General features: G+C 37.9%; 1 protein-coding gene across 2 annotated transcripts in view; it reads right to left on the bottom strand.

Annotated features, from left to right (window-relative positions):
• RABL3 (RAB, member of RAS oncogene family like 3) overlaps positions 1 to 13,188 on the bottom strand; it is a 64,716-nt gene that overhangs the window by 34,314 nt on the left and 17,214 nt on the right. For both annotated transcript variants that reach the window (XM_077118211.1, XM_077118210.1), the window contains exon 3: positions 654 to 783. In XM_077118211.1, coding sequence (XP_076974326.1) covers positions 654 to 783 — 130 coding nt within the window. The remainder of the gene's footprint in view (positions 1 to 653; positions 784 to 13,188) is intronic.

Below are 13,188 nucleotides of genomic sequence, written 5' to 3'. Positions count from 1 at the left end.
ATATGTGACTGCTGTAAGAGCTTACAATCTAGGACCTTTTACAACAGGCCCCAACCTGATAACCCATGCTCTCGATTTCAGTTCAGTGAGTTTTACATTATAGTTAGTCTATATGAGTGAGTCATGATAATATTTGTCTTTTTGTTTCTGACACTTCATTTAACATACAGTCCTTAAGGTTCATTCACCTAGTTGCATGCCTCACAACTTCATTCTTTCTTAGGCAACTCTTTTTAATTATATAGAACTCTCTCCAAGGGGCAGAGTTTAAAGAAATACCTATCTTTGTAATATCTGGCTTAGATTATGGGATTCCCAATAGTTCTATTGTACTTAACTGATTGGAGAAACAGTATTCCCAAAGGACAGTGTTTTTAAAGTACCATGGTTTAAGTCCAGTACCCAAAATACAATTTTATTTCTCAATACGTAATGACAATAATACAAATAGGAATACTTAGAGCAGATGTTTAATGTTCTGAATTACATTGTTAAAATCTAGAACCAGCTAGAATGTGATATGCAGTTTTACATCAAGAATGCTGAGTATGTTAGATCTTTCTCAAATTAAGATGAATCTAGCATTCCACAGCATTCCATGTCAGATGGTCTGTATTCCTAGACTTATATGGTAGAAATACAAAATGCTTTACCATTTACAGAGTTGTAGAATACTGCTCTTGTGCTTTTCACACTGCTGGCACTGCCCACAGAGCCTCCAACATCCCATAATTCTATATAGAAAGTCTTCTCTTCTGGGGTTCCTTCTTTGTAGTCATGAACCTATTAAATCAATCAATTGAAACAGTTATTGTTCCTAATGGAAAAAAAAAACTGGTAAGCATTCTTTTCCCAGTTTAAAGCATTGGACATCTCATATCAGTCACTAGCTAGTTATTATAACTTATAAATCACAACCTCTTTGGTCTCACATTCCCCATCTATAAAATGGAAAGCATTGGTATTGATATCTAAGATCTGCCCTAGACCTGATATTCCACAATTTTCCTTGGGAAGGTGGTGTGACAGTGAAAAGTAGTTTTGTCTTTGGGGTAATGATGCAAATTTTATTAAATTGCCAGTTGGCCTCCTCGTTCATTCTTTTTTCTTGATTACATGGCTTTCACTGAGCACCCTTCAAATAATGAGGCAGAGGAATGCCAACTAGGTAAAATACAACCATTCTCATGTTTCTACTTGAATTGCTTTCTTAAATACATCAATGGTTTGCTAAAGAAATAAAAAAGCCGCTACTCTCTTCAGTCCCTTTCTGACCCTTTGCTGAAATTCTTCTTTACCATATACTATTCTGATTCATTTCATTCTCTACTCACTTGCTCTTCTCTCTCTTTTACTGGGTTCTATTTCGTTTTCAAGGAATAGTCACACGATTATTTTAAAGCTCAATCTCTGATCTCTGTTCTTCCCCAACATTTTTTTGGGATGTACAGCAGACACCTTTGGTGGACTAATTCATCAGCTATCCTCAGAGCCCTCTTCCTTTGCCACCTCCTACTATATAGAAAGACAGGTACCCCTTTGATTCTCTTGCAGCCAGGGATGGCCCTGTAACCTAGCTTGTCCAATGAGACTTACGGGGAAGTCTACTGCTTTTGGGAAAGGTTTGCTTTACTGATAAAAGGAACAGATGCTGGTGCTGCATCTTTACCTTTCTTCCTGCTTTGAACAAAGAAATGATGCTTGGAGCTACAGAAGTTATCATGGAATCCTAAAACAAGTATAAGGACACACAGCCAACATCCTAAGGATGGCATTACTAAGCCTTTGCATCAAATCTGGAACCAACTACCTCCAGACTTCTTGGTACATAAGAAATATCTATATTTCTTAAACCAGTGTTTGGCAAACTAAGGTCCACAGGCCAAATTCTGCCCAACAACTGTTTTTGTAAATATCTTATTGAAACACAGCCACACCCATTCATTTGCATATCATCTAGGATTGTTTTTCTTATAAGGGCAAAGTTAAACAGCTGTGACAAAGATCACATGACCCACAAAGCTTAACATATTTACTACCTGGCCCTTTACATAAAAAGTTAACCAATCCCTATCTTAAGTCACTATTAGACAGGTTTTCTGTAACTTGCAGTGCAAAGCAAGCCACTTGGCAGCACTTAAATTATTATACCTCTGTCTGTGAGTCTCTAGATCTAAATTCAGACCACTTTTTACACTTCTGTATTTATAATTGCATCCTGGGCTTCATTATAGACTGCTGATTCTCCTTTGGAAATGTTTCTTGGACTTGTGCATACCTCTCCATTTATACCATCATTCCTCATCTTAATTCAGACAGCTGCATAATGAAACTATTTCAGCAGTCTACTACCATGCCTTTCTATTCCAACACCCATCTCTCACCCCTCCCAACTCCTGAAATCCTTCCATTACTTTCATCATCAGTAAAATCCCCCATATATTCAGCCTCTTTTCTGAATGATCCTTTTATCCTCTGCTTTTCCTAAACAAAACATCACACTTTTTTGAGGACAATACTTTTTCCCTGCAGCCCTCTCAGGGCTGTACCACTCACTGGCTTGGTAGTATAGTAGTTTTCTTCTGGCCGTTTTCATACTATCATCCTCCATTAAGCATTTTATTTTAGGGCACTGGAATATTTGATCCAGTAATGTTCCTTCATAGTCATCCAGAAACCAAGGGGTTACTCCTTCTCATTCTTTCAAGACTTTCTCCTGCCATAAATCTTGGTGATTCTGAAATTTATATAGATGATCTTTCCAATATGCTAGCTTCTCAGTTCCTTGATCCTCTCTGTTCTAATGAGCTGGTTTTCTACACAATTGCAGTTACTCATTCCCATCATCATACCCTGGTCCTTGTCATTACCAATAACCGTTAAGTCCTTCATAAGCTAAAATTTGAGCATCTCTCTTTGACTTTCTGAACACCATCTCCTATCTTTCAAGTTTACTCCCTCTAATATTCCAACTCTAATACACTTTGACCTCTGGTCCTACAGTCAATTGACACTAACACCTTTCATAGTGTCCCATTACTACCACTTCCAAACCCTCACTTCCTAACTAAGCATAAATTCTATGGTCTATGATTATATTCCCTCCTAGGTTCTTTCACATTGCCGTATTCATTTGACAAAATTCCAACCCCAGTTAAATTCAATCCTCCCACTACTCCATGTTTGCAATCCAGCCAGCTGAATGTGGAGTTAACAAAAATACACATTCAACTTGACTGGATTTACTTTAAATTCAAATATGTCTTTGGAACTGTCCAATCCATTCCATAGTCCATTTACTCTTTTCCCCTCTTAGATAACTATTTCATACTTTCTCCTTTTTTCTTTGTATGCTGAATACTGGGGCCACATTTCATTATTTTTATGTGAGTATTCCATTATCGCAGCACCATTTGTTGAATTTTTGTTTGTTTCTTTTTTTGGGGGGTGAGGTGGGGTGCATGGTCCAGGAATCGAACATGGGTCTCCTGCATGCAAGGCAAGCATTCTACTACTGAACCACCCATGTTTGTTTCTTTTCTGGGAAGTGCATGGACTGGGAATCGAACTTGGGTCTCCCACATGGTAGGCAAGAATTCCACCACTGAACTACTCTTGTACCCCCTACTCTTTTTTGAACTTTCAATATCTCTTCCACATCTCAATTACATCTGGTAATTTTGCTTCCTAAAGCAGAAGTAATCAGAAGAGAACTCTATAACCTAACCTTCATATATCTATTCACCTCCCTGCATTCATGTGTATACAATTTGCCTTCCTTCCTGTTATTATAAATGGACAGTCTGTGTCCCTAAGGCCAATACCTCCTTTTGTGCTTAAAATTCCATTCTTTCTTTCTTATTCAAAGTAGTACCATCAATTCTTCCCTCTCTTCCTTATATTATCAACATTTCCCTCTCTGCAGGATAATTCCCACCAGCATACAAATGGGCCACAATTTTCCTTAAAAACAAAAAATGAAAAAAAACTGTCTCTTGACTCCATGTCCTTCTCTAGTTGCCATGCTACTACTCTGTTCCTTTCAACAGCAAAACCCCTCCAGAGTTGTCTACTCTCATTGACTAATCCTCTTTCCCTCACATTCTCTTTTGAATTAATTCTTGTCAAACTTTTGCAACTGAACTATTCCTTGTCAAGGTCACCAATGACCTCCACATTGCTAAATCCAGTGGTCAATTATCAGGGTTCATCTTACTCCACCATATGATACAACTGATCACTCTTTTGCCTTGCAATGCTTTTTTCACTTAGCTTCCAAGTTATCACATACTCCTGGTTTTCTTCTAACCTCACTGGCTATTTCTTCTCAGTCTCCATTTTTTTGGTCTTCCTTATCTCTTTAACCTCCAATTGTTGGAGAACCCCAAAGTTGAGTTCTTTTATCTTTCTTCCTATCGACACATCCTCTCTTGATAATTTCATCTAATCTTATGACTTTAAATGTTAATATTATGCTAATGAATTCTAAATTTATACCCATTCTGGACTAGTCATTTGAATTTTACACTAGCATATCTACCAGACTACAATTTGGACATCTAATAAATAGGCATCTCAAAGTTATGTCCAAAAATAATTTCCTGATCTTCTTTCAAAGCCTATTCTTTTTGCAGTTTCCTCTGTTTTAGTAAAAGGCAACTCCATCGTTCCAGTTACTTGGTCCGAAAAGTTGAGAATGATCCTTCATTCCTTTTCTTTCACATAACATATCTGTTTGGGAGCAAATCCTGTTGCTTTTACCTTAAAAATAAATACAAATTCTGTTTATTTCTCACTACCTCTTCTATTACTATTCTGGTCAAAGCTGCTATCCATCTCTTTACCTGAATTAATATAATGGTCACCTATCTAGTCTACATACCTGAGCCTTGCCCCCATTCCACATTATTTATTTTCCATACATTAGTTATAACGAACCTTTAAAAATACAAGTTAGATCATATCACACTCCAATGATTTTCTCACTTACCCCAAAGTGTCTCCTTTTGTCATGATCTAGACTCTATAGGGATTTATTGCCTGTAGTACTTGAATATTAAGAAGCAAATTCTGCTAAACTGCAACTTTACTTATTTTGAATATGTATAAGAGCCATGTGCTGTTTGAAAGGATTATGTACCCCAGAAAAGCCATGTTTTAATCCTGATTCAATCTTTTAATCTCTATTCAATACTATCAGTTGGAAACTTCATTAGAGGTGACTCACCCAATTGTGGGTATTAACTTTGATTAGAGGGAGATGTAACTCCACCCATTCCAGGGTGGGTTTTGATTAATTTACTGGAATCCTTTAAAAAAAGAATCATTTTGGAGAGAGCCGGGAGAACCACCAGAGCCCACACTGCCAGAAACCTTTGGAAATGAATAAGGAACATACACCCCTGAGGGAGCTTCATGAAACAAGAAGCCTAGAGAGGAAGGTAGCAGATGTCACCATGTTTGCCATGTAGCTTTCCAATCGAGAGAGAAACCCTGAATGTCATCAGCCTTCTTGAACCAATGTATCTTTCCCTGGATGCCTTAGATCGGACATTTCTATAGCCTTGCTTTAATTTTACATTTTTATGGCTTTAGAACTATAAACTTGCAACTTATTAAATTCCCCTTTTTAAAAGCCATTCTGTTTCTGGTATATCACATTCTGGCAACTTGCAAACTAGGACAAACCATATTATAATATGGTGGTCCATAACAGGGGTGTACATAAGAATCTTCTAAGAATTTTTTTTTTTTTTACAACGATACATGGCAAACCTCATTCCGGACCTACTGATTCAGGATCTTTTGGGTTCAGTCCTAGGCATACATCTTTGAACACATCTCCAAATGATTCTGATGTACCCCCTACTTAAGAATGGTTGTTTTTATAGTATGGAATTATTCTGTGTCAGGAGGCCTAGATTTTACTCCTTGATTACCATTCATCATCCCTGATACTTTTGAGCCTCAGTTTCTTGGCCTATAAATGAAGGAATTGTATTATATGATTCTAAAGAATCTACTAGTCCTGCAATAATAATAAAAAAGAATTCTTACTTTTGCACTGCAGTCTTTCTAGAGATCATGAACACATGATGAAGCCTTTTCTCTCCTTTCAGATGAGAGAACTGAGGCCCAGAAAGATTACAGAACAAGCAACATGCTCAAGACCAGAGGGCAGGCAACAGAGGTATATAACCAAAGAAAGTTATATAAGGATCTCAACCAAATACTTTAACACCAATGTTTACAGCAGCTCTATTCAACATCGCTAAAAAGTAGAAACAAAAGTGCATCAACATATGAACACATAATCAAAATGAGATCCATATACAGAATGGAATATTATTCAGCCATATGAAAGAATGAAGTTCCACGACATGCTGAAATATGGAAGAAACCTGAAAACATTATACTCAGTGAAAAAAAGCCAGACTTATATTTCATGATTGTTCTATTTTGCTAGCTGTCAGAATGCAATATACCATGAGACAGAATGGCTTTTAAAAGGGGGAATTTAATGAGTTGCTAGTTTACAGTTCTAAAGCCGAGAAAATCTCCCAATTAAAACAAGTCTATAGAAATGTCCAATCTAAGGCATCCAGAGAAAGACACCTTGGTTCAAGAAGGCCAATGAAGTTCAGGGTTTCTCTCTTGTCTGAGAAGGCATGTGGCGAACACAGTCAGGGTTTCTCTCTCATCTGGAAAGGCACATGGTGAACATGGGGTCATCTGCTAGCTTCTCTCGGGCTTCCTGTTTCATGAAGCTCCTTGGGAGCTTCTTTATCTCCAAAGGTCACTGACTGATAGACTCTCTGTTTCTTGTGGCTATGTCGTTCTGCTCTCTCAGAATCTCCTGCTTTCTCCAAAATGTTTCCTCTTTTATAGGATTACAATAAACTAATCAAGACCCAACTGAATGGGTGGAGACATCTCCAAGGAGATGATCTAATTATTGTCTCAAACATTCAGTACTGAATAGGGATTAGAAGAAACGGCTGCCTTTACAAAATGGGATTAGGATTAAAATATGGCTTTTCTAGGGAACACACACCCTTTCAAAGCAGCACAATGATGTAACTTAGAAGTCTAGAAATAATAAATCCTCAGAGACAGAAAATAGATTAAAGGCTACCAGGGAATGAGAGAGCAGGGAATGGGGAGTATTTTGATGTGAATATGAAGTGTGTGTAAATGAAATTAATTTAAAAAAAACTAAAAAGAATGCTTACTAGTTAAATTAGATGTCATAAAATTTATTAAAGCCCATATACTATATTCAACAGAATGCTTCACAGTACTACTAATTCAAAATTTTTTGTCCAAATCCTTCTGGCCAGGAAAGGTTTCAATAAACAAGGTATTCTATACATAGCCACAATGACATTAAAAGAAGTCAATTCTGAAACTGACAACTAAGAGAGATAAAACAGAAAAATGAGAATAGCAAAGCCATATTAGCCATGGGTGGCAGTGAGGTAGAACAACAGGACTGTGAGTATGATTAATTCCACTGAATTCCAATTCCACTTGGAAATGGCTGAGATGGGAAATTTTATTTTGTATTTATGTTTTCACAATAAAAAAGAGAGAGACACTAAAAAAAAAATGAGAATTAAATGCAATGCACAATCCTAAACTGGATCTAATCTAAAAATAATGGGGGAGATAATTCCCAAAAGGATACTATTTCAAATTGCTAAAGCTGCTGGAATGCAATATACCAGAAATGGGTTGGTGTTCTAGTTTGCTAGCTGCTGGAATGCAACACACCAGAGACAGATTGGCTTTTAATAAAAGGGGATTTATTTTCTTGGTTCTTCAGAGGAAAGGCAGCTAACTTTCCACTGAGATTCTTTCTTACGTGGAAGGCACAAGATGGTCTCTGCTGGTCTTCTCTCCAGGCCCCTGGGTTCCAACAACTTTCCCCAGGGTGACTTCTTTCTGCATCTCCAAAGGCCTGGGCTGAGCTGCTAGTGCTGAGATGAGGAATGCTGAGCTGCTTAGCAGTGCTACATTGCAATCTCCCATTTAAGCACCAGCCAATTAAGTCAAACGTCACTCATTGCAGCAGACACACCTCCTAGCTGACTGCAGATGTAATTGGCAACAAATGAGGTTCATGTACCATTGGCTTATGTTCGCAGCAACAAGACTAGGTATGCTCACCTGGCCAGGTTGACAACTGAATCTAACTAACACAGTTGGTTTTTTCAAAGAGGATTTATTAAGTTACAAATTTACAGTTCTAAGGCCAAGAAAATGCCCCAATTAAGGCATCAACAGGATGATACCTGAACTCTGAAGAAAGACCACTGGCATCTGGGATACCTCTTCAGCTAGGAAGGCACGTGACCAGTGTCTGCTGGTTCTTGCTCCCAGATTACGCTGCTTTCAGCTTCTGAATCCAGTGGCTTTCTCTGTGTCCTGCGGGTCTTTCCTTAGCATCTCCAGGCCATTTCTCTAAGTGTCTCTTGCTTCTCTCTTAGTTTCTCTGGGGCAAACTCTGGATTTCATTTCTTGGCTTCCTCTGGCTTTCTCCAGGTTCTGTTCTTTCGGTTTCTGTGGGTCCTTGCTTAGCATCTCCCGAGTCCTTTCTGTTTAAGATCTCTCTCTCTCTCTGTGAGCTCTGCGGCGTTCGGGCTTGCTTAGCCCGACCGCACTGGGGTCTCATCCTCGGATGTGGTTCGGCTGGAGAGCGGTGTCAGCTGAGACCATGGGGCTCGAAGGTCTGGAGGGCGCGCGAGCACAATAAACCGAGACTAAAGAATAATAGCAGTAGTTTATTGCATAGGTGGCTCGTGGGACCTAGCTGGCTGGCAAGGCTTACAGGCTAGGCTCCTCAGATGAGGAAGCACATGGAATATAAACGGTTGGTGAGGGGGAGTCAATGGAGGTGGAGAAACTTTGATGGACAGCTGGTATGGTGTCGTGTAGGATGTGGATTGGTTAGGGGGTGTGTTAAAAGTGAAGTAATGTAAGTATTATAATGGGCGGAGAGATGAGGAGTGTGCCTGGTCCAATGAAGAAGGGGTGAAAGGTTAGTGTGATATATGCTCAGGAGTTGCTAGGCAGAGGACTAGATTGGCAGGGTCTGCAAGATTAAGAGATGTTGGGACATGTCAGGGCATGTTAAGGCAGATAAGAGGAGACAGTTACGAATATACGCAGCAAGCTCTCCTCTTCTAAAGGACTCCAGTAAGTGGATTAAGACCTACCTTTGAATGGGTGGAATTAGGGTCGCATCTCCATGGAAACAACCTAATCAAAAGTTCCTACCCTACAATAGGTCTGCCCCCATATGACTGGATCAAAAGAACAGAGGCTTTTCTGGGGGTACATTTTAAAGATTCAAACCAGCACAGATACCACTGGGACAACTGGAAAAATGGATTATAGACTGTATGCTTTATATTAATGACAACTTCTTGAATTGATAACTCTATTTAATGAGGTTATATAAGTGACTATGACTGTTCTAAGGAAATACATTTGATAGTAGTCAGTGTTCAAAGAGCATAAACAGGTTAATAGAATTATACAGCAAATGTGGCAACATATTAAAAGTTGTAAGTCTGAGTGTGGTTGTTTGAAATTGTTTATATGACAAAAACCTTGTACTTAAAGTTAATTCATTCCTGTGTGTGAGTACCCATTGTAAATAGGATCTTTTGATGAAGATACTTCAGTTAAGGTGTGACCCATCTCATTCAGGATGAGTCTTAATCCTCTTACTAGAGTCCTTTATAAACTGGATGAATATATATAGAGAGAGAAAGAGGGAAAAAAAAGCCATGGAACCAAGCAGCTAAAATCAGTGAAATTTGGAAGAGAAGGGAGAGACCAGCAGATGCCACCATGTCCCTTGCCATATGAGAGAGGAGTCCAGGATCACCAGCAGCTGGTCTTTGGGAAGAAAGCACTGTCATGATGATGCCTTGATACGGACATTTTCACAGCCTCAAAACTCTAAGCTTGTAAGTAAGTAAATTCCCATTGTTAAAAGTCAACCCATTTCATGGTATCTGCTTTAATCAATACTTTAAATACTATCATCTAGGGGGAATAATGGAGTTCTCTGAATTGGTTTTATAATAATTTTGCAACTGTTTGGTAAGTTTGAAATTATTTCAAAATAAAATTAAGAAAAACAAACAAACAAAACTACAAACCAACTCTCTAGATGATTTTCATACATAGCTTAATTTGGCAATTATTGCAGTACATCACTCTTTTGCTCTGAAACTATTTCAAATGCCTAATGTTACCTTCCCTATAAGACTGTAATTCCACAGAGACCAGCCACCATTGTGTACAATACCCAGACAGTATACCTTCTGGGTCTTGCGATATACAAGTCTGTTTGCCAGCTCTCTTCTAGATACACATACTTCCAACTCAGACTGACTTCACTCATTTATACTCTTCTCCACCACGATACTTACCCAATTAAATCTTTCCATTTTTCCTTCCAGAATTAAAAGAGAAGGTGCCTTCCTTCCTTTTCAATTTGCCCAATTAATACTAAGTTTAACTTAATTCAAGTGGAATGAGTCCTTAGAACTTTAAGCCAATGGCCTGTAGCTTTTAGCTATGTATGGCATTATATCTTTTACATGGGTGAGATCTCCAAGGGGAAGCCTGAAAATATAAAAAGTACTGCTCTTGATACAATAAGTGGTACCTTGGTGCTATACTAAGAGCCCAGTGTGATGAGGGGCGGGGCGGCGGTAATGCCAAAGTATAATGTATTTAAATCAGGTCATCAGGGATCTGATATTTAGAGTCATTACATTAGACTTAACAGCTATACAAGGAAGGATTTTCTCAATAGGAAGCAACAATATGTACTAATTATCAAATGGGAAAAGAAACCACACTCCTCAATGGTGCTGTCACTTTGGGCCTTCTCATTTACTCACCTCTTTACTTTTAATTGGAAACCAAATTAAAACTAAGTACAGAAGGTTTCTGGCTCATTTGAAGAGATCACTCATTGTTTATAATTTTTAAAAGGAAGAAACAGCTTTAGTAAATAAAATGGTATACACCAAAAAACAAAACAAAACAAAACAAAACACTGGATGTTGTACATGTCTTCTACTGGGTTTGGTTTAATATCTGTGCCTGCAGAATTATGTTTCAAGAGAGGCAGGAAGGCAGGAGGTTTTAGGGGAGAGTTGGGAGAAAAAAAGAAACGGTAAGAAAAGAGCAACTGAGAGAGTTGCATTTGTCTCATTGATTGTTATACCTCTAATTCTTTGCACAGTGGCAGGTACCTAGTAGGTATGCAATATATGTATTAAAATAAGAAAAGAATGAATAAGCAGTATAAAGATTACTGCTAAAAAAATCACTTCTTCCTTTCCAGTAACTCTTCTTTTGCCTATAGCGAAGCTTATTTCCTCTATTAAAAAAAATAACTCCATTTTTCCTTCTATTCTGTACCTATTCTCTCATTTAACCTCTAAACTTTATGAAAGATTGATTTAAACCTCTGACTCTATTTCTCTCTGCTCAGTAACATTATTTGGTTTCTGTCACTAACATTCCATTGCACTTTCAAAGGTCAGCACTGACTTCATCACCACCAAATTCAATGTTTCGTTGTTTTCTTTTCCTCTCAGTCCTTATGTGTCTGCAGTATTTCATAGTGAAAATAAATTCCTTCTATGTGAAATTCTCTCTTGTTGCTCCTGCAGTATTTCATCATCTTGGCTGTCATCCTATCTCTTTGACCAATCCTTCCCTCACCCCCTTTCACCTTCAGCTCTCTAAATATACATGGTACTATGTTTCTGTCTCTGCTCGTCTCTTCCCAAAATGTTTTCTTAAAAAATCCTCAGTTTGGGATTATCTCTACTCAGAAGATTCCTACACAGAATTTTCTTTTGAGGTTCAGTACCTCATTTCTAACTGTTTTCTAGACAGCTCCAGTTGAATAGCTCCCAGATATCCCTTCACCATGTCCAGAACTGAACTTATTATCGTGCCCTTCTCTTTCACCTAAATCACACACCCCTTCTTGGAGACTAGTTTGTCCACTCAGCTCTCCAAGTCACCCATTCACTCATTAATGCCCAGGACAATTTTTCATTCTTCACAAGCACTGCAATTTCTTGAACCACTATAGCACTTATTTTCTATACCAGCACTATCCAACAGAACTTTCTGCAGTGATGGAAATATCCAATATAGTAAGCACTAGAAATATGTAGCCTATTAAGCACTTAAAATGTAGCTAGTTCAACTGAGGCTCTTGAACCAGACTGTCTGGATGTGAATCCCAACTCCATTACTTAATAGTGAGGTGAACGTGGACAAGCCACTTAACACCTCTGTGCCTCAATTCCTTCGTAAGCCAATTAGCAAAACTAATAGCACACATGTCACATGGTTGTTGAGGGAATTAAATTATGTAAAATGGGTGCCTAGCACAAACTGAGCACTATAAAGTGTTAGCTGTCATTATTATTGTTATTTTCTATAACCTTATATTCTTGGTGAGGATAGAGGCCATGCCTTTTTTAATTTCTCCCCAATGCTTGCACATTGTTATGCCACCCAAAGAGGAACTCAATAAATATTGATTGTATGCAATGTGTAAATTAGAGAGTTAAAATCCCATTAACATGAACTAAAAAGGACAAATCGATTTCCTCATTTAAGCAAATCATAGAGTCAGAAACTAGGACACAGGCTATCAGGGGCTGGGGTGAGTGTAAGGAATGGGGAGTTAATGCTTAAACGGTAAAGAGTTTCTATTTGGGATGATGGAAAAGTTTGGTCATGGATGGTGGTGATGGTAGCACAACATAGTAAATGTAATGAACAGCATTGAAATTATATTTGAATATATAATTCAAAAAAAGGGGAATTTTCAGTTATATATATGTTACTGGAATAAAAATTTTAAATAATATATCCACAGGAACCTAACAACACAGTGAACCTTAAACCATGAACTACAGTTAATAGTACAATTATAAAAATGCTCTTTTATTAATTGCAGCAAACATACTACACTAATGCGAGGTACTAATAATAGTGTAGTATATGGGAACTCTGTCTTTTATGGATGTTTTTTCTGTAAACCTACAACTTCTCTAATAAAAAATTCAAAAAAAGTTAAAAATGTATTTCTTATTTACAATTTTTTAAAAGGTTAAATACTGTAAGTCTTGTTTG

The sequence above is a fragment of the Tamandua tetradactyla genome, chromosome 10 (assembly GCF_023851605.1).
Source record: "Tamandua tetradactyla isolate mTamTet1 chromosome 10, mTamTet1.pri, whole genome shotgun sequence".
Taxonomy (NCBI): Eukaryota; Metazoa; Chordata; class Mammalia; order Pilosa; family Myrmecophagidae; genus Tamandua; species Tamandua tetradactyla.
This window is presented reverse-complemented; position numbering and strand designations above follow the sequence as displayed.